The 24,251-nt window shown below is 41.4% G+C and overlaps 1 protein-coding gene across 1 annotated transcript in view; it reads left to right on the forward strand.

The window, feature by feature from the left end:
* The first annotated feature begins 7,909 nt into the window (after positions 1-7,909).
* The window catches only part of LOC145409508 (sulfotransferase 1E1-like), a 51,270-nt gene continuing 34,928 nt past the window's right edge, over positions 7,910-24,251 (forward strand). The window contains exons 1-3 of the mRNA XM_080279897.1: positions 7,910-8,086; positions 14,751-14,902; positions 19,718-19,919. Coding sequence (XP_080136023.1) covers positions 7,910-8,086; positions 14,751-14,902; positions 19,718-19,919 — 531 coding nt within the window. The remainder of the gene's footprint in view (positions 8,087-14,750; positions 14,903-19,717; positions 19,920-24,251) is intronic.

Genomic DNA, 24,251 nt, shown 5'->3' on the forward strand with positions numbered 1-24,251 from the left:
GTATCACTTGCGTCAACAGCCATCTTAAAAGGCTTAGCAAAATTTGGAGTAGCGATTACTGGCTGACTTAATAGGATAGCTTTCAGTTTGCTGAAAGAGAATTCACAGTTATCGGTCCAGACAAATTTAACTCCCTTTTCCAGTAGGTCTGTAAGTGGTGATACAAGAATTGAAAAGTTAAGAACAAATCTCCTGTAATAACCCACCATTCCCAAAAATCTTTGTAGCTCTTTCCTACTTTTAGGTCTGGGAAGATCACTTATAACCTGAACCTTAGCTCCTGGTTGTACAACGTGTCCATCACCAATTACGTACCCAAGGTACTGAACTCTAGCTTGACCAAACTCACACTTTGATAAATTAGCTATAAGATTAGCCTGAACCAAACGCTCAAGAAATTTACTGACATGGCATAGGTGATCTTTCCAGTTGTCACTGAAGATTAATACATCATCAATATAAAAAACACACCCTGCCAAACCCTCTGTTACAACATTCATGAGCTTCTGAAATGTGGCTGGTGCATTCTTCATACCATATGGCATTACAGAACATGCAAAAGTCTTTCTTAGTGTTACAAAACATGAGATCTCCCTAGCACGTTCAGTCATAGGTACTTGCCAGTATCCCTTTAACAAATCAAACTTACTTATGTACCTAGCCTTTCCGATCCTGTCTATGCAATCTTCCACGCGAGGAAGAGGGTAAGTGTCTGGTTTGGTTATCTGATTAACACGTCTGTAGTCAATGCAAAGCCGCTGTGACCCACCTGGCTTAGGGACTAGAGTGACAGGAGAACTCCACTCGCTCTGACAGGGCTCAATCATCTTGTGGTCCAACAGGTAGCCAAGCTCCTTCTGGATGAGAGGAACTTTCACTGGGTTCACACGGTAAGGAGGCAGTTTAATTGGCTTTGTGTCTCCAACATCGACATCATGCATCAACACAGTGGTTCTTCCTGGAGTGGCATGGAACACTTGCGGGTACTCCTTCAGTAATGCCGAAAACTCCTGCCTTTCCTCGGGAGCTAGATGAGAAAGCTTAGTCTGGAGATCATTCATGATATCAGGATTCTTCCACAAACTATCACTCAGGCTCATACTGCATGGGAGAGCTTCACTTGCAGACTCGGGTGGAACAGCTACAGTGCAGACTGGGTTATTTTCGTCCCGCCTGTGATATAACTTTAGCATGTTGATGTGGCAAAGTTGCTTGTTCTTTCTATGATCTGGTGTGGCGATGACATAGTTGACATCACTGAGTTTCTTCTCCACGAAATAAGGACCACTAAACTTGGCTTGAAGAGGTTGCCCATGCACCGGTAGCAGAATCAAAACCTGATCTCCTGGCTGAAAGTGGCATAACCTGGACTTCTTATCATACCAAGTCTTCATCTTCTCCTGAGAAGCTCCTAAATTCTCTCTCGCCAGCTGTAAAGCAGTGGACAGCCGTTCTTTGAACTTCATCACATACTCCAGCAGGTTGACGTCATCTTCCTCCGACAGCCAGCAGCCCTTGAGTAGCTGAAGGGGTCCTCTTACTTCATGGCCAAACAGTAGTTCAAAAGGTGAGAAGCCCAGTGATTCATTTGGAAATTCTCTTGCGGCAAATACAACGAATGGAAGACCTTTATCCCAGTCTTTCTGATGTTCCAAACAGTATTTCTTGAGCATCGATTTGAGTGTTTGATGATACCTCTCCAACGCTTCTTGAGTCTGGGGATGGTAAGCTGAAGACGTGATCTGGGTGATGCCCAACTCTTTCAAAGACTGCTTGAAAACATTTGACATGAAATTACTTCCCCGGTCTGACTGTACCTCCTTGGGCAGACCAAACTTTGTGAAGAACCCTAGCATTTCCTTAACCACGTTCTTTGCTGAGATATTTCTAAGTGGAATGGCTTCAGGATAATGAGTAGCCATATCAATCAGGGTCAACACATAAGAAAATCCTGAAGAAGTCTTAGGAAGAGGGCCCACAATATCCACCAACACACGGGTGAATGGCGCCTCAAAAGGAGGAATGGGAACTAGAGGTGCAACCTTTTCGGTCTGATTACACTTCCCCACAACTTGACAAGTGTGACAAGACTTACAATACCAGGAAACATCCCTGAAGATACCTGGCCAGTAGAAGTGTTTCAAAATGCGTGCCACAGTCTTCCTCACTCCAAGGTGTCCTGCCAAACTGGAATCATGAGCCACTCTAATGATATTCTGCCTACAAACACGAGGGATGACAACTTGATGTACAACCTCCCATTCACAGTCGGCTGATGCTGTTGGGGTTCTCCACTTCCTCATAAGTACTCCTGACTTTATATAATAACAAGTAGAAGCACCAGCTGACTTTTCCTCACTGTAAGCAGACTTAGCTAGACCTTTCAACTCAGGGTCAGCAACCTGCAACTCAACCAACTCTTGACGAGACAAATTATCAACACTATGGGGTACTGCCTCATCTGGTGAGTGGTCCAAAGTAGCAAGAAAAGTGTCAGCTAGGATAACATCATCATCATCATTATCCTCTAAGTCACCAGTAACTTTAGACTTAGCCCTAGTGACAGCACATGCAGAGAACACATCAGGGACATCACAATCCTGGGTTGCAGCCACTGGCTCACTAGACAACTGAGGAGCTGGACACACTTGACTTCCACCAATATCATTTCCAAGTAAGAAAGTTACACCTGACATTGGGAGTGCCTCAACCAACCCAACCATAACGGAACCATTAACAAAAAAAAAAAAAAAGACTCTAAATTCACTCTGCACAGAGGGACAGAGAAGTAATTATTCCCTACACCTTGTAAGATTACAGTTTCATCAGAGGAATTAACATTAGAGCCTAGAACACTGGTCAGCATAAGGGATTGGCAAGCACTTGTATCACGATATATTTTAACTGATTTCCTGTCATTACTGTCCAGAGGACTGACAAAACCATCAGACAGGAAATTAGCACATGAGTTCTTGAGAGCGTCACCCACGTTACTGCTCAAAAGAGAAGCTCCATCATGAGAATTTAATTTACCCCTCAAAGTAGGTTCAGTTAACTCGGTTAAAGAATTCTGGGAACTCTCAAGGGTGGACACTAGACCAATTGACTGAATATTTAAAGACTCCTTTTTGTTCACATCACGATGTCTCCTGAAACATTTCTCCGTAGTATGACCAAGCTTACTACAATAAGTACATTTACTTTTCTGAAATCTAGAGGTGGAGCTGGTATTTACTTCCTGAGAAACATCATCTTTATTCTCTTTCCTGCTACCTGTACTCTGAGTAGAGGCAACGTACTTACTCTCAGCTTTCCTTTTTTCTTTAGAATATCTCTTGTGAGTGAGAACATATTCATCAGCTAAAACTGCAGCATCAGACATATTATCTATTCTTCTCTCATCAAGATATAGGCTTACATCATTATTAATACACCTTTTGAAGTCCTCCAGCAAAATCATCTGCTTAAATTTATCAAAATCAGAATCCACATTCTTAGAATTTAACCACTGCTCTAACAGATCTTCTTTGATTTTTCCATACTCAACACGGGATTGCTTATCTTGCTTATAAGTTGTCCTAAATTTTACTCTATAGGCTTCAGGAACAAGCTCATAGGCCTTAAGAATCAAGCTCTTAACTACATCATAATTATCAGATTGATCCTGAGGCAAAGATGCTTAAGTTACTTGAGCTTTACCGGTGAGAGCAGTTTGAAGGAGTACTGGCCAATACTCTTTGGGCCAATTAAAACCTGTAGCAACCCTCTCAAACAACTGAAAATCCTTTGTTAAATCAGATTCATTAAAAGGAGGGACAAGTTTAACATTTTTAGCCACATCAAAATCATCAGAGCTAGATGATCCAGTTCCACCTTGTTTCATGCGATACTCATGGTCTGCCTGAATCCTAGCAAGTTCAATTTGTGCCTGAGCCTGTACCTGTGCCTCCTGAATACGAGCCTGAGATTCAGCCTCCTTAGCATTTGCCTGAAATTCAGCCTCCTTAGCACGAGCCTCCTGCAGGGCTAGCTGTAACTTAGCTATTTCAATCTGCGTTTGCTCATTTGGAGGAGTTACATTAAACAAGCTTTCATTAATCATGTCGACAATTTGATCTTTAGAATGATGAGAACGAACAACAATTCCCAATTGTTGAGGAACAAGCTTAAGTTCATTCTTTGTTCTGTTTTCTACATCACACACTGTTTGAACATTTGACAAAAAATCTTTGGCTTCATCAAGCATAGTAATAGTAGACATCATGAATAAATCACAGTCACAAAATACCAAGCAATATCCTTATGATAATATCCTGAATATCCTGATAAGAGGTCTCCAAATTTATGTTACGGAACAGAGAAAGATAATGTACACTTTAAGTGAGAATACTAAAAATCACTACTGTCCCGCAAAGTTCCAGGTTCAAAACAAAAGAGTTAGGTAAAATTACAAGTTAAAGTTTAATGCTCAAACTAACAACTAAACATTCAGGACTCATAAGGATAATGTAATGGCAAAAAACAGGTTAAATATATGGTTAACTGCAATAGCTTCTATTAACACGAAATTAGCAAGAGTAAATTTATCTAAGTCAGCCCTGATAAAATGAGAAAACCGGATAATGCTCAGTTAATGCAAGATATATTATTACAGATACAAAATATTATCAATAATGGCTGACACTTAAAACACATGAATCACAAAAACCTCACCAGGCCCACGAACCAACACCCCACGCTACACAGCACAAGAAAAAAATGTAACAACACTTATACTCAAATTACACAGCAGCTAGATGATTGGAGACTTCCTGAGCACTCACAATAATAACAACTGTACAGGGGAGGACAGAGATGTGAACAAAATGAGGAGTAGATCTAAGTGGCAATTAATGCAGAGACTGAGCTCATTATATAGGGGCCGGCAGAGCTTGATACAACTTGTAAGAAGGACGCGCAAATGAAGCCATAGGGGACAAAGAGTTGACAATCCTGCTCTGAACAACAGAAAGAACGACTTACTCTACTATAAGGGTAGAAGGAGGGAGTGAGGTAGAACACGCTCGTGATCAAACATGCAGCATACTGTACGTTAGAATTACACAAAGGATGATGAAATCATAGGCTATGTAACAACGTGCATATGAAGTGTGGCTGCAGAGGAAGGATGAGGTGTCATATGAAAGGTATAAGGAAAAGAGGAATAGGGCAAGAAGCGTGAATCTAAAGTGGCAACAAATGAGAGGTCGGGTAGGAGATTGACTGAGAATTTTCAACAGAATAAAAAAATGTTTTGGAAAGAAGTGAAAAGGGTGTGAAAGGAAGAGTCTGGGCAGGAAGAGTGAGTAAAAGCAGAGGATGGAATGATGTTAACTGGGATGGATGCAGTAAGGAAGAGATGGATGGAGTACTGTATTCTGAAACACTGTTAAATGTAGAAGAGGAAAGGGAGGTTGAGACTGTGGCGGATGGAAGGGTGCAAAGAATAAATATGTTGGGAGAGTTGAATGATTCTTTGATCACGGAGGAGGAAGTGCAAGAGGCAGTGAAGGAGATGAAAACCGGGAAAGCTGCAGGTATGGATGGGTGTGCTGTGGATTGCCTGAAAGGTGTGGAGTGGCTACTGTTGACTGGTTAGTAAGATTGTTGAATGTGTGCTTTGTGAAAGGTATGGTGCCAGTTGACTGGGCAAGTGCTTGTGTGGTCCCGTTGTATAAAGGCAAGGGTGATAAGTATGAATGCACCACCTTTAGGGGTATAAGTCTGCTGAGTGTTGTAGTTAAGGTGTATGGCAGAGTGTTAATTAAGAAAGTTAGAGAGGGTAAAGAGGGAGTGATTGGTGATGAGCAGTGTGGCTTTAGGAGAGGGAGGGGATGCATGAATCCGGTGTTTGCTCTGAGACAGGTGTGTGAAAAGTATTTAGCAAAAGGTAAGGATGTGTTTTGGGTGTTCATGGATTTAGAGAAAGCATATGATAGAATTGATAGAGAGACTTTGTGGACTGTTTTAAGATTGTATGGACTTGATGGTAGGTTACTAAAAGGAGTGAAAAGATTTATGTAAATAGTAAAGAGTGTGTAAGATGGGAAATACTGTGAGTGATTGGTTTCCCGTGAGAGTGGGGCTACGGCAAGGATGTGTGATGCCGCTTTGGTTGTTTAATAATTTTATGGATATTACTGTAAGGGAGGTGAATGCAGGAGTGCTAGGTGGAGGTCTGAGTCTGGTGAATGTTGATGGTAGAGAGTGGAATCTGAAGCAGTTGCTGTTTGCAGATGATACTGCACTGGTGGCTGATTCAGAGGAGAGATTGAGACAGCTGGTAGAGGAGTTTGGAAGGGTGTGTGAAAGGAGGAAATTGAATGTAAATGAGAATAAGAGTAAAGTGATGCAGTATACGAGGTTGGTAGATGGTAGGAGGATGAATATAATTTTGAATGGTGAGTTGCTTGAGGAGGTAGAGTGTTTTAAGTATTGAGGGTCACATGTTGCTGTGGATGGAAGAATAGATGCAGAAGTGAAGTTTAGAATGAATGAGGTAGGAAAGGTGCTGCCAGAAATGGAAAAACTTTTTAGATGTCATTCGCTTAGAATGGATGTAAAGAGAAGGCTGTATGAGGGTGTTGTGGTACCAACTGCATTATATGGGGCTGAAACATGGAATATGGGTGTAGTAGAGAGGAAAAGTTTGAATGTAATGGAGATGAGGTATTTGAGGAGTAAGTGTGGAGTGACGCGTATGGATCGAGTGAGAAATGATGAAGTGTGAAGGAGAACTGGAGTTGTTCGGGAGATGGCTGATCGAGTTGAGCAGAGGGTGTTGCAATGGTTTGGGCATATGGAGAGAATGGATATTGAGTGATGGATGAAAAAGATAATTAGATCTGATGTGAGAGGTATAAAGCTGAGAGGAAGACCACGAATAGGATGGATGGACAATGTGAAGGGAGCACTGGATGCGAGAGGGATGTCTGTAGAGCAAGGAAGAGTGGCTGTGCGTGATAGAAATGAATGGAGAAAAATTGTGAATGAATAAATGATGACGCAGCCCTGAGGGGATATTCTCCCGCATTTGTCTGATCAGCTGATCAGGTCAGGCGTGGGTAAGGGGATGGGTTTATCATGATGTGGCAGGGGTAAACCAGCTCTGCTGTCGGGCCCTGTTGCGGATGTCACTGATTGCACTGCGCAGTTGACCCTTGTGCGGTGTGGTGTGGTGAGGATCTGTCCCTTCTCCCTTTTGGGGCTTAGATACGAATGAATGTGTTAGTGGATGAGTAAATTGGGTGTGTCGTCCTGTCTCGGCTACCTCCCTATCCTTGGGGGAAGCAGCCTAGGTATATAGATAGATTTATTATTATTATTATTATTATTATTATTATTATTATTATTATTAACCCCCTCCTCCTCCTCCTCCTCCTCCTCCTCCTCGTAGTAGTAGTAATAGCAGTAGCAGTAGTACTAGTAGTTGTAGCTAGTAGATGTGTTATTATTATTATATCTAACCTCATTAACGCAACCTAGCCTAACCTCACCTAACCTAACGTAATCTAACCCGACCTAACCTCACTAACACAATCTAACCTAACCTGACCTAAACTAACCTAATCTAACATCACCTAACCCACTAACGCAACCTAATCTGACCTAACCTCACTAACGAAACCTAATCTAATCTCACCTAATCTAACTTAACCTAACCTCACTAACAACTTAATCTAACCTCACTAACAACTTAATCTAATCTCACCTAAGCTAACCTGACCTAACCTAACAACCTAACCTAACCTGACCTAACCTCACTAACGCAACCTAACCTAACCTGACCTAACCTCACTAACAACCTAAGCTAACCTCACCTAACGTTTCTGTCCATTCTGCAGCCTGTGCAAAAACAAGACCAATAGGGATGAACAAGCAACGCCTTCTATCTGGCCATGAGACCGAACTCCTGACCAGTGAAGAGTTACGGAAGATCAGCGAAGACCTGGTGATGTACAAAAATGATTTGGTCCGAATCCTGCCCGACGGCTGGTTGTACCCGGCCATTACCACACGATATCTGGACCGGCTTTACAACATGGAGGTACCCTAACACATTTTCCTTAGCCATTTATTTCCCACGTCACAGCTCAGTGTTATAAGGGTTGTCATACTCCAAGACACGAGGTGGAGATATGTGCTGCCTTGGAGATTCCGTAACATATCTTCTTTAGCGATTTGTTTTCCATGATCCAGCTGCCCCTACACAACGATAATACTGATACGAATATTGATGAGGAGGATTATTGCAGCTAAGAATAATGTGAAGGACGATGAATAACTAATGACGATGATGACAGTGGTAACGGTAATAATAAAATGAAGTTAATGAAAAATTTGCTGATGATATTGATGATGATAGTGATGATGATGATGATAATGATGATGATGATGAGGATGATGATAATGATGAGGATGATGATGAGGATGATGATAATGATGATGATGATGATAATGATGATGATGATGATAGTGAAGTTTATGTTATTAGTTATGACGATGACTATGATGACAGAGATGATGGTGGCGATGGTATTAAAGTTCATATTATTAAAGATGATAATGATGATGATAATGATGATGATGATGATGATCATGACAGTAAAGTTTATATTAATAATAATGAAGATGATGATGATGATGATGATGATGATGATGACAGTAAAGTTTATATTAATAATGGTGATGATGATGATGACAATAAAGTTTAGATTATTAATAATGAAGATGATGATGATGACAGTAAAGTTTATATTATTAATAATAATGATAAAGATGATGATGATGATGATGATGACAATAAGCTTATATTATTCATGATGATGATGATGATGATGACGGAAGTTTGGAGGGTGAAGTGCTTGAAGGGGTACAACAAGGAAGAAAGGTTGCTGGTTCCTTGAAGGCAGTGACAAGCAACAGGGAACTGAGCACGGAAATGAAAAAGTTACTACATGACAGTATTGTGATACCAACTCTAACGTATGGAAGTGAAGCTTGGACGTTGTTGGAAGGACACATGTCAAGAGTGAGAGCAGTGGAAATGAGTTATTTGAGAGGAGCCTGTGGAGTCACATGGAGGGGCAGACTGACAAATGAGGATGTGAAGGAGCATTGTGGTATGGATGTGGATGTGATAGGAAGCGTTAGGAGATACACACTGAGGTAGTTTGAGATGAGTAGGCTGTAGCACCAGTCGAGCAGGGCAGTACTCCCGAGGTGGATGGAAAGCTGATGACAGGGAGTGCTGGAGCTCCCGTTTCATCAGCCCTCAGGACTAGTTCCTGACCATCCCCCTTTGCTGAACTTTTTCAGTGTCTCAGTTACACAGAGAGTAGGCCAGCATGCTCTCCAGTACAAATTTCTCTAACTATCTTCACCAAACTACATGCACAGTACACACTACACTTCCTATTCAAAATTTACCAAAAATGGCGTCGTTTTATCAAGCCTCGGAGTCCCCAGGGGGGGGACCATAAATGCCCCCACCATCTGCCCCTCTCCCGGTGACGACTCAAGGTGCCCGGAACCACTGTCTGACTCTCTTCTTCTTCATTTCTGCAACATTCGCGGCCTGTCCTCTAACTTTCGCTCTGTTGAGCACCACCTCTCCTCCTCTAAACCTCACCTTCTTTTTCTAACAGAGACTCAGCTGCCTGAGGCAACTGACAGCAAACCCTTTTCTGTATCCTCCTACTTTCTCTATACTCATTTCAAAGCCAAAGGTGGCTGTTGTGTATATATACACAACGACTTATCTTGCTCTCGTGTTCCTGAACTTGATTCTTCTGAATTCTCCACACTCTGGCTTCAGCTTTCCTGTCATTCTCTGACTAAATATATCTGTGCTGTTTACTTATCCCCTAATTCTACTGACTATCAAAAATTCTTCGACTATCTTACTTCTACGATGGAACACATTCTATCCATTTCTCCTTTCTCTGAAATCTCCATTCTTGGAGATTTCAATGTTCACCACCATCTTTGGCTCTCCTCTCCTTTCACGGATCCACCTGGTGGACAAGCCTACATCTTTTCTATCCTTAATGACCTAGAGCAGCTTGTACAGCACCCTACCCGTATCCCTGACCGCCTTGGAGAGAGCTCCAACATACTTGACCTCTTCCTCACAACTAATCCTTCTGCTTTGTTAATCTTTTCTCTCCGTTGGCTCCTCCGATCACAACCTTATTACCTTAACCTGTCCTATCACTCCGGTACGGCCTGTGGACCCTCCAGGGAAACGTCGTCTGTGGCATTTTGGAGCAACGGACTGGGAGGCCCTCAGGCAGTACTTGTTTGATTTTCCTTGGAATGATTATTGCTTCCATGGCCGTGAGCCATCTGAATGTGCCTTGCGCATTACGGAGGTTATTCTCTCGGGCATGGAAGCATACATTCCTTTCTCATATCCTTTGACTAACGCAAGAAAGCCTTGGTTTAATCACGCTTGTTCTAATGCTGTCCGCAACAAGGAGAGGGCCTACAAAAGGTACCTGAGCCAACCCACCCCTGAATCACATCATCTTTATGTTTCTGCCCGGAATCGTGCTAAGTCTGTTGTTCACTCTACTAAAAATAATTTCATCCATACTAAATGCTCTCAACTCTCCAACACGAATTCTTCCCACTCCTTCTGGCATCTTGCCAAAAATCTTTCTAACAACTTTACCTCATCATCCTTCCCTCCTCTTTTCTACTCTGATGGTTCTGTAGCTATTTCTTCTACTGATAAAGCAGATCTCTTCGCACAGACTTTCTCCTCCAATTCTACCTTAGACGATTCTGGTGCTGTTCCTCCATCACTTCCCCCCTCTGACTTCCTCATGGCTGACATTAAAATTTCTTCAGTTGATGTATTTTCTGCCATCACTGTCCTCAGTACTAACAAGGCATATGGGCCTGATGGGGTCCCTCCTGTTGTTCTCAAGAACTGTGCTTCTGTGCTTACACCCTGTCTAGGCAAACTCTTTCGCCTTTGTCTTTCAACTTGTACCTTTCCTTCTTGCTGGAAGTTTGCTCTCATTCAGCCAGTCCCAAAGAAGGGTGACCACTCCCAACCCTCCAGCTATCGTCCAATTGCTTTAACGTCCTGTATTTCAAAAGTTTTCGAGTCAATTCTTAATAGAAAAATTTTAAGGCATCTTTCCTATCACAACCTTCTTTCCGATCGTCAGTATGGGTTCCGTCAGGGACGCTCCACTGGCGATCTTCTCACCTACCTTTCAGACTCCTGGTCATCCTCCTTTCGGGACTTTGGCGAAAGCTTTGCCATTGCACTTGACATCTCAAAGGCTTTCGATCGAGTCTGGCATAAATCTTTAATTTCCAAACTGCCCTCCTACGGTTTCTATCCTTCTGTCTGTGCCTTCATCGCTAGCTTCCTTTCTGGTCGTTCTATAGCCGCCGTTGTAGACGGCCATCGTTCTTCTCCTAGATCTATCAACAGTGGTGTTCCTCAGGGGTCTGTCCTATCACCAACTCTCTTCCTTTTATTCATCAATGATCTTCTAAGCTGTACATCTAACCCTATCCACTCATACGCTGATGACTCCACCCTTCACCTTTCCATTCGGTTCCCGCAACGCCCATCTCAACAGTTACTTCAACAAACAAGGGATGAGGCTATGGCACACCTAATGTCTGACTTGGCTCGTATCTCTGACTGGGGTAAAAATAATATGGTTGTCTTTAATGCATCTAAGACTCAGTTCTTACACCTATCAACCCAACAAAATCTTCCACAGGTATACCCACTAATGTTTAATAATATTCAGCTTAATCCTGCATCATCCTTGAACATGCTTGGGGTTTCATTTACTTGGGACTTATCTTGGAAAGATCATATTACATCTCTTGTAAAATCTGCTTCCAAGAGATTGGGTGTGCTAAGCCGACTCCGCTCTTTCTTTACCCCTGTACAATTGTTGACTCTATACACGGGGTTTTTATCCGCCCCTGTGTGGAGTACAACTCTCATGTGTGGGGAGGCTCCCCACATACAGCTCTTCTCAATAGGGTGGAGTCAAAGGCTTTTCGTCTCATTAACTCTCCTCCTCTTACTGACTCCCTTCAACCTCTGTCTCTTCGCCGCACTGTTGCATCTTTATCTCTTTTCTATCGCTACTTTAATGGTCACTGCTCCTCTGAACTGTTTGCTTGCATTCCTCCACCTCTACGACGGGCGCGTAGCACCCGTCTGGCAGCAAACTCTCATCCTTTTTCTGTCCAACTCTCTAATGCAAGAGTTAACCGTTACTCCCAGTCTTTCATTTATGCAACATGTCAGCTCTGGAACTGTCTCCCTCTGTCTGTATTTCCTGCTGCCTATGATCTCCAGTCTTTCAAACGCAGTGTGTCCAGGCATCTCAAAATGATCGGATCTTGAATTTGGCTCTATATTGTATTTTGTTTTTCTCTTGGAGGGAACTGTTACTGCGGGCTCATGGCCTTAGGTTCCTTCTTCCTCGCATTAAAAAAAAAAAAAATGTGGAGAGGATGGAGAGTGAGAGACTGACGAGGAGAGTGTATGAGAGTGAGGTGGAGGGGGAGAGAGGGAGGGGAAGGCCAAGGATGAGATGGAGGGATGGAGTGGAAAGATATATGAGAGAGGGGGGTGTGAATTGGGAGCGGGGCAGTGAAATGGCGGGGGACAGAGTGACGTGGAGGCGATTTGTTTGTGGCCATCTCGTATTATTCAGACGTCTGGCAATAGATAGATAGATAGATAGATAAATAGATAGATAGATGACATACACGTAGCCACTGGGGGGGCAGGGTCGGCAGTCTGCCCCCCCTGGGAAAATTTGGGGGAAATTCTGAAAAAAATTTTTGGCATAGTTCTTGTATGACAATACAGTATTCCTAACTTTTCCACTTGTATATTAAACAGTATTATCTATTTAAAAAATATTTATGTGGGAGCAATAATTTCCTTTGAAATCGAAAGCTAGACTAAATATAATAAAACCCTGGAGAAAAAATGACCATTTATAACTTAGCAGTTTCCCCTATCACCTTAGATTATGTGGTTAATATTTGAGCACAAATGATGTTTTGCAACTTCAATGCTGATGAGGTGTAAAAATGGCCTTGCTGTCCCCTCAGCCACATCCTGTCACCCTACAGCCATATCCTCTCACCCTGTAGCCAGTTGCAAACAAACACTTCACAATTATTGTTACAAACAAACAAGCAGAATTTTTGAAGACTGCATGAAGTCATTTTGGTCACCTCAGACTACATTTTAGAAGGTAAGCTGATATAAATATGTGTGCCGGGGGCCTCGTTTGAGTGGGGCACAGGGGGACATGTCCCTCCTCCCCCCACTTTTTGGAGTCTGGGGGACAGAGTATCTTTTGTCCCCTCCCACTTTTCTAGGTGAGAATTTTCGGGAGGAATAGCTTTACGCCGTGTTTCTTTTTTTCCTTAATGGAAAAGTCCTTTGTATGCAGTACGATACAGTTCAGGTGATATGAAAATCATTCCCTGCTGAGCAGGGCAGTTCGAGTTGTCGCCTCAGTCAAGGAGGTTAATCCCACCATATGTATTTACTTAGGTCAGTCTTGACGTATGCACCACCCCTGATGCCTGAGCCAATGAGAATCAAACTAAAAGAATAAGTAGTGGAAAACAGAATTTCTATTGGCTACCACCACAGCAGTAGTACAAAACAGAATACAGAATACGGCAGAGAATTTTAATTTATGCATATGTGCTAGGTGGAGAGAGAGAAAGAGAGAGAGAGAGAGAGAGAGAGAGAGAGAGAGAGAGAGAGAGAGAGAGAGAGAGAGAGAGAGAGAACGCAAAAAAAAAAATAGAAAAAAGCGATACGAATGTGGGATAGTGTGAGTGTTCGGGACACTCACGCCAGAATTCGAGTTTTCATTGGCCTATCCATTCCGTCATTTTTCTTCCAGCAGCCAATCAAAATACAAGGTTTATTTCCGAATATAAACATAGTATGGACGCCATTGCCTTTCGTAAGGTAGGTGCTGTGCCGATGTGTGGTATATTTCATCATAATTTCGTAGATTATTACTCAAAATAGCTGTACTTCCTTATATGTACAGAGAGATAAAGACAGCAGGTAAATGATGCACTAAGAGTATAGTGTTGACATTGCTTTATTCAGTACTAAAATTGCACAAGAAATTTGGGGTACAGAGAAAAAAAAAATTGTTTTGAGGTAGAACGGAGGGAAGTCACCTTGCATGTATCGATAATAATACCATCTACGAGAGTGACTGTGATGACCAATGATACTAGTGACAAGATGTCTTTGCTGTGGAAACTCCAGTGCCTTCTAATTTATTACTGGCGTTTCCTTTCTCTCTCTAATGAAAGAGTAGACCTCTGGTAACATTATGTACTGAGTGTCTTACATACCTCTCCTCTGAAAGGATTATTAGCTATTAAAGTTACTCCAAGAAAGCTATGAATATGTAGTGAAAAGATAGTTTTTCTTTAAGACATTGGAACAAATGCGACAGTAATGATGTAAATTTATTTCTGATGACATAAAGCATAAATTGTAGGAAGACTTGTGGTGACAGATATTTTGGGAAAATATTCCAAGTGTTTGCCCCCCCTGGCAAAAATCCTGGATACGCCACTGATAGATGATGATGACAGTAAAGTTTATATTATTAATGATGATGGTGATTTTGATAATGATGATGATGATGATGATGATGATGATTTTCCAGCTCCGGCCAGACGACGTGTTCATCATTACGTTCCCCAAAAGCGGCACAACGTGGATGCAGGAAATTCTTTGGGTCATGTTAAGGAACCCGGATCTGGACCCCAATAGCGAGGAGATGAAGGAGAAGCTGTGGGTCCGCTCAATGGATGTTGGGTAATTATCTAGCGATGTGTGTGTCTGTGTGTGTGTGTCTGTGTCTGTGTGTGTGTGTGTGTTCTTACCTAATTGTACCTAATTGTATCTTTACAGGAATGAGTCAAGCTCGTACTGTCCCGTGTCTTAAACCATATTTATCGTACATATCCTTAAATTTGTGAATTGTTTTGGCACACACTATTTCATTCGGTAGTGCATTCCATTGATCAATTGCTCTGTTTGGGAAACTGAATTTCCTTACATCTTTATCACCTCTCTTCTTATGCAGTTTTTTGCAGTGTCCTCTTGCTGATGCTTCTCCATATGTTAAGTAATCATTTATGTCTATTTTCTCCTTTCCTGATATGCACTTATATAGCATTATCATGTCACCTCTTTTCCTTCTCTCCTTTAGTGTTGGTAGATTCAGTTTATTTAGTCTTTCTTCGTAGCTTAGGTCCCTTAAGCTTGGTATCCATCTTGTAGCGGCCCTTTGAACTTTTTCAATCTTGTCTATATGTTTTTTTGAGATGAGGACTCCAGACTACTGATGCGTATTCCAGGGTTGGTCTAATGAATGATGTTATTATCCTTCTTAGCATGTCTTCATTTATGTATGTGAATGCTATTCTCATATTTGCAAGCAGTGTATACATGTTCCGTACCTTCTCGCTGATGTGGTCAGCCGGAGATAGTCTGTTATTAATAATCACACCTAGGTCTTTCTCTCTTTTTGATGTATATAGGGTTTTATTTCCTAACTTATAATCCCAATCAGGTCTTTTTCCACTTTTACCAAACTTGATTACATGACACTTGTCCACATTGAATTCCATTTGCCATGTACTACTCCATTCATGAAGTTTATTTAATTCTTCTTGTAGCTCTTTACAAGAGTCTGTGTTAGTAATTCTCCTTTGTATTTTTGCATCATCTGCAAACATATTCAGATAGCTCTCATTTCCAGTGTTACTGTTTATATCATTTATATACACTAAAAACATGATTGGTGCCAGCACTGAACCCTGTGGTACTCCACTAGTCACTTCTTTCCATGATGAGTAGTTTCCTCTTAGTACTGTCCTCATTTCTCTTTTTATGAGAAAGTCTTGCATCCAACAAAACAGTTTGCCTCGAATTCCTCCTTGATGGTACAGTTTCCATAAAAGTCTTTTGTGTGGTACTGTGTCAAAAGCTTTCTTGAAATCTAAATAGATACTGTCCACCCATCCTTCCCTTTCCTGTATTGTGTTTGTTACTCTGTCATAGTAGCTCAACAGATTAGTAACACATGATTTACCTTTTCTGAAACCAAACTGTCTTTCTGTTATCAAACTGTGTTCTTCTAGATGATTTACCCAAGCTTTTCTTAGAAACTTTTCAAATACCTTGCTTACAACACTGGTCAGTGATACTGGTCGGTAGTTGAGTGGATTTTGTCTATTTCCTTTCTTGAATAAGGGGACAATATTTGCTTTTTTCCAAATATCAGGTAGTTTACCTTGACTCAAGGATTTCTTGAAAATTAAAAATAATGGTTTACGTAACTCCTTTGCACATTCTCGTAATACCCATCATGAAATTTCATCAGGACCACTTGCTTTTCCTCTGTCTAATCCACTTAACTCCTCCTGTATTACTTTTTCTGCTATTTGTATATCTGGTAGTATGTGTGGACATGCGTGTTCCACATAGTCCCTCTCAAAATTTTTTTCTTCTGTAAAAACTAATTGGAAAATTCTTATTTAGTGCTTCACAAATATCTTTCTCTTGTGTACGAGTATAAGTGATTCCCTCGTCCGTAATGGATTGTATTATATCTTTTACTTTAGTTTTGCTTCTGATATAGCTGTAAAACAGCTTTGGTTGATCACTACTTTTATTTATTATATCCTCCTCAAACTGTTTTTGGGCTTCCCTCCTTATTCTTGTATAGTCGTTTCCTGCCTGTTTGTAATTATTATACGCCCTTTCACTATTGTGTCTTCTGTATCTATTCCTCATCAAATCTCTTCTTTCTTTTGATTTTTTACATTCTGTATTGAACCATTTCTGTATTTTCTTATCTGCTTCTTTGTGCTGTGGGATGTACTTCTGGACTCCTATTTCATAAAATTCACAAATTTTTTTATATACAGCATTTAAATCTTGTCCTCTAAGCTCATTTTCCCAATCAACTTCTAAGAAATACTTATTTAGGTCTTGATAAATTCCCTTTTTATAGTTTAGGCTCTTTTTGTAACTATCATTGCTGTTTACTATGTCATATGCTATCCTGAAGTTATAATTTAGTACTGCATGATCGCTTTTGCCGAGTGGAGGGTGATATATTAAACTGTCAATATCATTTTCTTGCCTTGTAAATATTAGATCTAGCACTGAAGGTACATCAAGTCCTCTTTTTCTGGTGGTTTCCCTCACATGTTGCGTTAAGAAAATCTCTTGTACGAGATCCAGGAGCTTTTGGTCCCAACAGCTTTCTTGGCTATTTATATCTAGAGTATTCCAATTTATATTTGTATTGAAGTCCCCAGTTAGTATAATTCATTCCGATTTCTCTTCCATTTTATGTAGCAATGATCTTACACTCTTAATTGTACTCTCTGCCAGGTCCTCATATTCGTCTCTTTCCCATGTGTTTGATCTGGGTGGCATGTACAAATTGGCTACAATTACTTTACCTTCAGATGTGTCGATCTCTACTGCAATCAGTTCTACTTGTGATGGTATATCTAGTTTTATTTCCTTGACTTTTAGATTTTTCTTAGTTAATATTATAATTCCTCCTCCTTTTTTTAAATATCTGTCTCTTCTCCATAAATTGTATTCCTCTAAGTTTAGTATGTCATTTGATATCCTTGGTATTAATTTTGTTTCAGTTAGGCATATTATTTGTGGTTCATTTTCTCTGACATAATCATTCATCTCTAGTAATTTAGATACCATTCCATCCACATTTGAGTACATCAACTTTATCATCTTGTTTATATACTTGTCATGACATTGTTCTACTACATTCCTCCTGTTTCTTCCATCCTGTTTGTGAACCACTTTCGTACCTGCAATCCTATTACTTTGTAAAAAAATTTCTTCTTCTCCTCTTCTGATCTTCCCTCATTTTTTGTTTTTGCTTCCTCCCTTTTCTCTTTCAGTAATTCCAGTTCCTCTTGTGTTAGGCATCTTTTTATCCATACATTTTTGAACTCCTCTTTTTCCTTAAGATTCTTTGCATTTTTTAGTATCTCTTCCACAGTGTTTACACTCTGGAAAGTCACCTTTAGAGGTCTTGTCTTGCTTTTCTCGTATTTCCCTAACCTTTTGTGTTCCTGTATGTCTTTACTACAGATTTCCTCTGATACTTCTTTCAGTAAGCTCATTACATTTGCCTCCTTTTTGTCTCTTGTGATCTCGTTTTTAACTTCATCTTCTTCTATACCAGTGATTACTATTGATTTGTTTATCTCTACTGAATCTCTGACTAACTTTGGATTGTTTTGGATTATTCTTTTCACCTCCTTTTTAATGCTTTTTTCCTCCACCCTTGTTTCTAAGTCTTTCTTTACTTTCACCATTTCAGCATACGTGGTTTCTACATCATTTTTGTAGCTTTGCACAGCTTCATTTACTTGTGTTATCTTCTCCTCAATATCACTGCTCTGGTCAATGACTGCTAACTTGCCTAATTGTCTCTGTGTCATTTTTGAACTCTTCCATAACACTCTCGTGATGGACTACTGTACTTGCCATTTCACTCATTTTTTTCCTAAGTGTACTCAATTCCATGGTTAGTTCACTGATGATTGTGTCTTTCTTATTGGCCTCCTTTCCTAGTTTTTCTATTTCTTCTTTTTGCAAGTGCATCTGCTTCTTTATATCATCAATTTCATTTTTGAAAGCCATTTCTAGTTTCTTTACACGTTCAACCAGTCTATTGTGGGCCTCTACTTCAACCAGATCTTGGTAGAAATCATCATTTTGCTTTTTACCTTTATCCCTTTTCTTTTCCAAATTTGTTTTACTGAAGTATGTATCCATTTTGCAATACTTAAAGTGCAAAGCATATACTTACAATCTCCGTCTTGTTGTAGTAAACAAACCTCAGAGATGACTCAGCGTATTCTTTCGTCTTGGTTCTATTTCCTGTGTGTGTGTGTGTGTGTGTGTGTGTGTGAATATTCAGTCTATATCATTCTCTGTATCGGACTGATATAGAGCTCCCTATAGAGCTGCCTCTGTTCTTACCTAATTGTATCTTTACAGGAATGAGTCAAGCTCGTACTGTCCCGTGTTGTGTGTGTGTGTGTGTGTGTGTGTGTGTGTGTGTGTGTGTGTGAATATTCCGGTTATATCTTTCTCTTTATCGGTCTGATTGTGTGTGTGTGTGTGTGTGTGTGTGTGTGTGTGTGTGTGGATATTCCGGTTATATCTTTCTCTTTATCGGCCTGATTGTGTGTGTGTGTGTGTGTGTGTGTGTGTGTGTGTGTGTGTACGTGCGTGTGTGTGTGTGTGTGTGTGTGTGTGTGTGTGTGTGTGTGTGTGTGTGTGTGTGTGTGTGTGTGAGAGAGAGAGAGAGAGAGAGAGAGAGAGAGAGAGAGAACAATCTTATGGGCTTTTGACCTTTGTTTCCTTCTTCCTCGCATTAAAAAAAAAAAAAAAGGTTCATCATTCAGCAAGCAGTTGATATTGTGTTAATAGTATTTTCTCAGGGAAGTGAGTCATAGGAACCCGAGCGCTAACATATCTATCGAACTATCTATCTACAGTCAGATGCCTTAATCCCTGCACTTCACCATCAGGCTGTCCTCCCTCTAACCTACACCTTTGCAATTCCAGTTTTGGTATGCACTTGGACAACAACAAACTAGCCAAAACGGACATGAAGTCGATCGCAGAGAAATTCAGCAGAGTCTGTCCTGGGAAGAAAGAGGAGGACGGTATGGGGATTCAGATAGTGGAGAGTCAGCCCTCGCCAAGAGTGATTAAATCGCACTTCCCTCTGGAGCTGCACAACAAGGACCTGCTCAAGAAATGCAAGGTTGGGGAGAGAGAGAGAGAGAGAGAGAGATGCAAATAAGTGAAAGGGTCTCACTGTTATCCACTGATATTCTTCACATTACACCTCCCTGTCATCTATACTAATGACGCTAATTGTGTGGAACTATAAACAATACAGATAACGTACAGGGGAACGTGAAGGTGTAATATGTAAAATAAGTCGCCAAGGGAGAGGTGTTACGAAGAGCACACAGAGTAAACACACCTGCACCCTTCAGCCCTAAATTTTGACCGTGCCTTGTGACCCTGACCGATGCCTGATTATTCTTGAAAATCGAATAATTATTTTTTCCCTAACCCTCAACCTTCTCGCCAAGTCGTTTCTAACCTGTCTGCGTTGACCTTCCCCTTTGTCCTTTCCCTATGACCTGTTGTCTCAAAATCGAATAATTTCATTCTTGGCTGACCCTTATTCATTCCACCAAATTCGGCCGAAATTGAATAAAATGTTTGAATAATAGAGCCGGGTTAAGTTAGGTCAGGTTAGGTTAAGATATATAATTTTATTCTGTGACTAACTTTTTTGTTCTTAAAATATCTATCTATATACCTAGGCTGCTTCCCCCACGGAAATGGAGGTAGCCGAGACAGGACGACACACTCCCCATTTACTCATCCATTCAGACACATTCATTCGCATCTTATCCCCAAAGGGGAGAAGAGACAGATCCTCTCAGCACCACATGGCACAAGGGTCAATTGCACAGTGCAGTCAGTGACATCTGCAGCAGGGCCTGACAGCAGAGCTGATTTACCCCTGCCACATCATAATAGACCCATCCCCTTACCTGCACTTGACCTGACTAGCTGATCAGACCAAATGCGGTAGAATATCCCCTCAGGACTGCGTCATCATTTATTCATTCACAATTTCTTTCCATTTATTTCTGTTATGCACAGCCACTCTTCCTTGCTCAACAGACATCCCTCTCACATCCAACCCTCTCTTCACGCTGTCCATCCATCCTATTTGTGGTCTCCCTCTCACCCTTACACCTCTCACATCAGATCTAGTTATCTTTTTCACCAATCGCTCATTATCCATTCTCTCCATATGCCCAAACCATCGCAACACTCTCTGCTCAACTCGATCAGCCATCTCCCGAAGAACTCCAGTTCTCCTTCGCACTTCATCATGTCTCACTCGATCCATATGCGTCACTCCACACATACTCCTCAGACACCTCATCTCCATTACATTCAAACTTTTCCTCTCTACTGCACCCATATTCCATGTTTCAGCCTCATATAACGCAGTCGGTATCACAACACCCTCATACAGCCTTCTCTTTACATCCATTCTAAGCGAACGACATCTAAACATCTTTTTCATTACTCCCAGCACCTTTCCTCCTTCATTCATTCTAAACTTCACTTCTGCATCTATTCCTCCATCCACAGCAACATGTGACCCTAAATATTTAAAGCACTCTACCTCCTCAAGCAACTCACCATTCAAAACTATATTCATCCTCCTACCATCTACCAACCTCATACACTTCATCACTTTAATCTTATTCTCATTTACTTTCAATTTCCTCCTTTTGCTCACCCTTCCAAACTCCTCTACCAACACTTTCAATCTCTCCTCTGAATCAGCCACCAGTGCAGTATCATCTGCAAACAGCAGCTGCTTCAGATTCCACTCTCCACCATCAACATTCACCAGACTCAGACCTTCACCTAAAACTCTTGCATTCACCTCCCTTACAGCACCATCCATATAAATATAAAACAACCAAGGCGACATCACACATCCCTGTCGCAGCCCCACTCTCACAGGAAACCAATCAGTCACTGCATTTCCCACACTTACACACGCTCTACTGTTTACATACAAACTCTTCACCCCTTTTAGTAACCTACCATCAAGTCCAAACAATCTTAAAAGAATCTACAAAGCCTCCCTATCAATTTTATCATACGCTTTCTCTAAATCCATAAATGCCCAAAACACATCCTTGCCTTTCGCTAAATACTTTTCACACACTTGTCTCAGTGCACACCTAATCCACGCATCCTCTCCCTCTCCTAAAGCCACACTGCTCATCACCAATCACTCTCTCTAACTCTCATAATTAACACTCTACCATACACCTTACAACACTCAAGAGACTTATACCCCTAAAGCTAGTACATTCATATTTATCACCCTCGCCTTTATACAACGGGACCACACAAGCACTTGCCCAGTCAATTGGCACCATACTTTTCACAAAGCACACATTCAACAGTCTTACTAACCAGTCAACAATAGTCACTCCACCACCCTTCAGGCATTCCACAGCACACCCATCCATACCTGCAGCTTTCTCTCTTTTCATCTCCTTTACTGCCTTCTCTACTTCCTCCTTCGAGATCAAAGAATCATTCAACTCTCCCAACACATTTATTCCTTGCACCCTTCCATCCGCCACAATCTCAGCCACCCTTTCCTCCTCTACATTTAACAATCTTTCAAAATACTCTGCCCATCTCTTCCTTACTGCATCCACCTCAATTAACATCCTTCCATCCTCTGCTTTTACTCCTTCTTCCTTCCTAGACTCTCCCTTTCGCACCTTTTTCACCTCCTTCCAAAACATTTTCTTATTCTGTTGAAAATTCTCAGTCAGCCGCCTGCCCCACCTCTCATCTGCTGCCACTTTAGCATCACGCACAGCCCTTCTCGCCCTATTCCTCTTTTCCTTATACCTCTCATATGACACCTCATCCTTCCTTTGCAGCCACATTTCATATGCACGTCTCTTCTCAGCCACAGCCATACATACTTCCTCGCACCACCATTCACTTCCTTTTCTTACACCACCACCCACACGTCTCACACCACACACCTCTTCTGCATGCCCCACCGCAGCACTCTTAAACTACTGCCATTCCTCCTCCACACTGCCATTTTCCTGATCATTCACTGCGTTCCACTCATCTTTCAATTTCTCCTGATACCCTATCATTTTCTCTCTTTTATCCAACTCACTCACTTTCCAAACTTCCCTGCCACACCTAACCCTCCTAGCTCTCACCCATCTCTTACCTACTCTTAACTCTCCCTCCACCACGTAGTTGTCAGACATACCTCCACACTCCTCTCTCAGAACTCTCACATCCAACAATCATCATATTACATTCCTGGACACAGCCACATAGTCCATCAAAGCTCTATCAACAACCCTTCCACCCTCCTGTCTCACCCATGTATACCTATAAATATCTTTCTTCTCAAACAGGGTATTTCCAATCACCATTTCTTGCTCAACGCACATCCCTATCATTCGTTCCTCATTTTTATTTATTCCAGGCACTCCATGCATACCAACTACACCTTCAACTGCTACATTTCCCACTCTAGCATTCAGATCTCCCATCATTACCACATTCACATTCGCTCCAAAACTCTGCAGACACTCACCAACATCATTCCAGAAAGACTCCCTCTCTTCCTCATCCCTTTCACTACCAGGCCCATATGCACTCACAAACACCCACAACTCACATTCAAATTTCGCTTTCACCCACATTAGTCCCGATGACACCTCCTTCCATTCAGTCACACACTGCAGTACTTCCGGACTCACTAACAAGGCCACACGTTCTCTTGCCCTTCCTCTATCAACACCTGACAATCCTCCATTCATACTTCCAAACATAGACTCACCCTTCCCCTTCATCTTCGTTTCACTCAAAGCTAACACATCCATTTCTACCTGTCTCTTAGTCCTTCCAACAACATTAGCTTTATCGGAGTGAAGCTTATTACTTGACCTTGCTCTTTATCCTTGGCCTTTGTACTATTGTTCTATAAAGCAACAGGTCAGCACCACTGCTTATCCTCAACCATTGCACTAAATTACTGTATGTTCACATAAATTAAAAACTGTTAGAATTATACTGTTCACACACACACATATCAGGACTCCATATTATAATTACAAATCATAATAGATAGATATATAAATAGATAGATAGACAGCTCTATGCAAGCCTGGGAATAGGAAATGAGCTTGCAAATTACACTGAGGAAAGCTGACGACAGTGGCCAGTAAGGAGATGATGCAGTTAGATGTCAGCAGTCCATCCGTGAACAAAGCCCTAGTGACCATACACACACATACACACATACTCACACACAGGCTTCTTAAACTTTCCATCCACAAGGAACACACGTGATACGTCTCCTGTTTCACCAGAATTTAGGAAAGAGAGCTCAGAAGGAGACAAGCCATACACGAGGCAGGTCGCAGGGAGAAGGGCTTGGCAACTTGAGAGAGAGACAGAGAGATAGCTAGCGGGACTGGACTCTATACTCCGCTCT

This window comes from Coenobita brevimanus, chromosome 81 (assembly GCF_032717465.1).
Source record: "Coenobita brevimanus isolate Jiangsu-jjx chromosome 81, ASM3271746v2, whole genome shotgun sequence".
Classification (NCBI taxonomy): domain Eukaryota; kingdom Metazoa; phylum Arthropoda; class Malacostraca; order Decapoda; family Coenobitidae; genus Coenobita; species Coenobita brevimanus.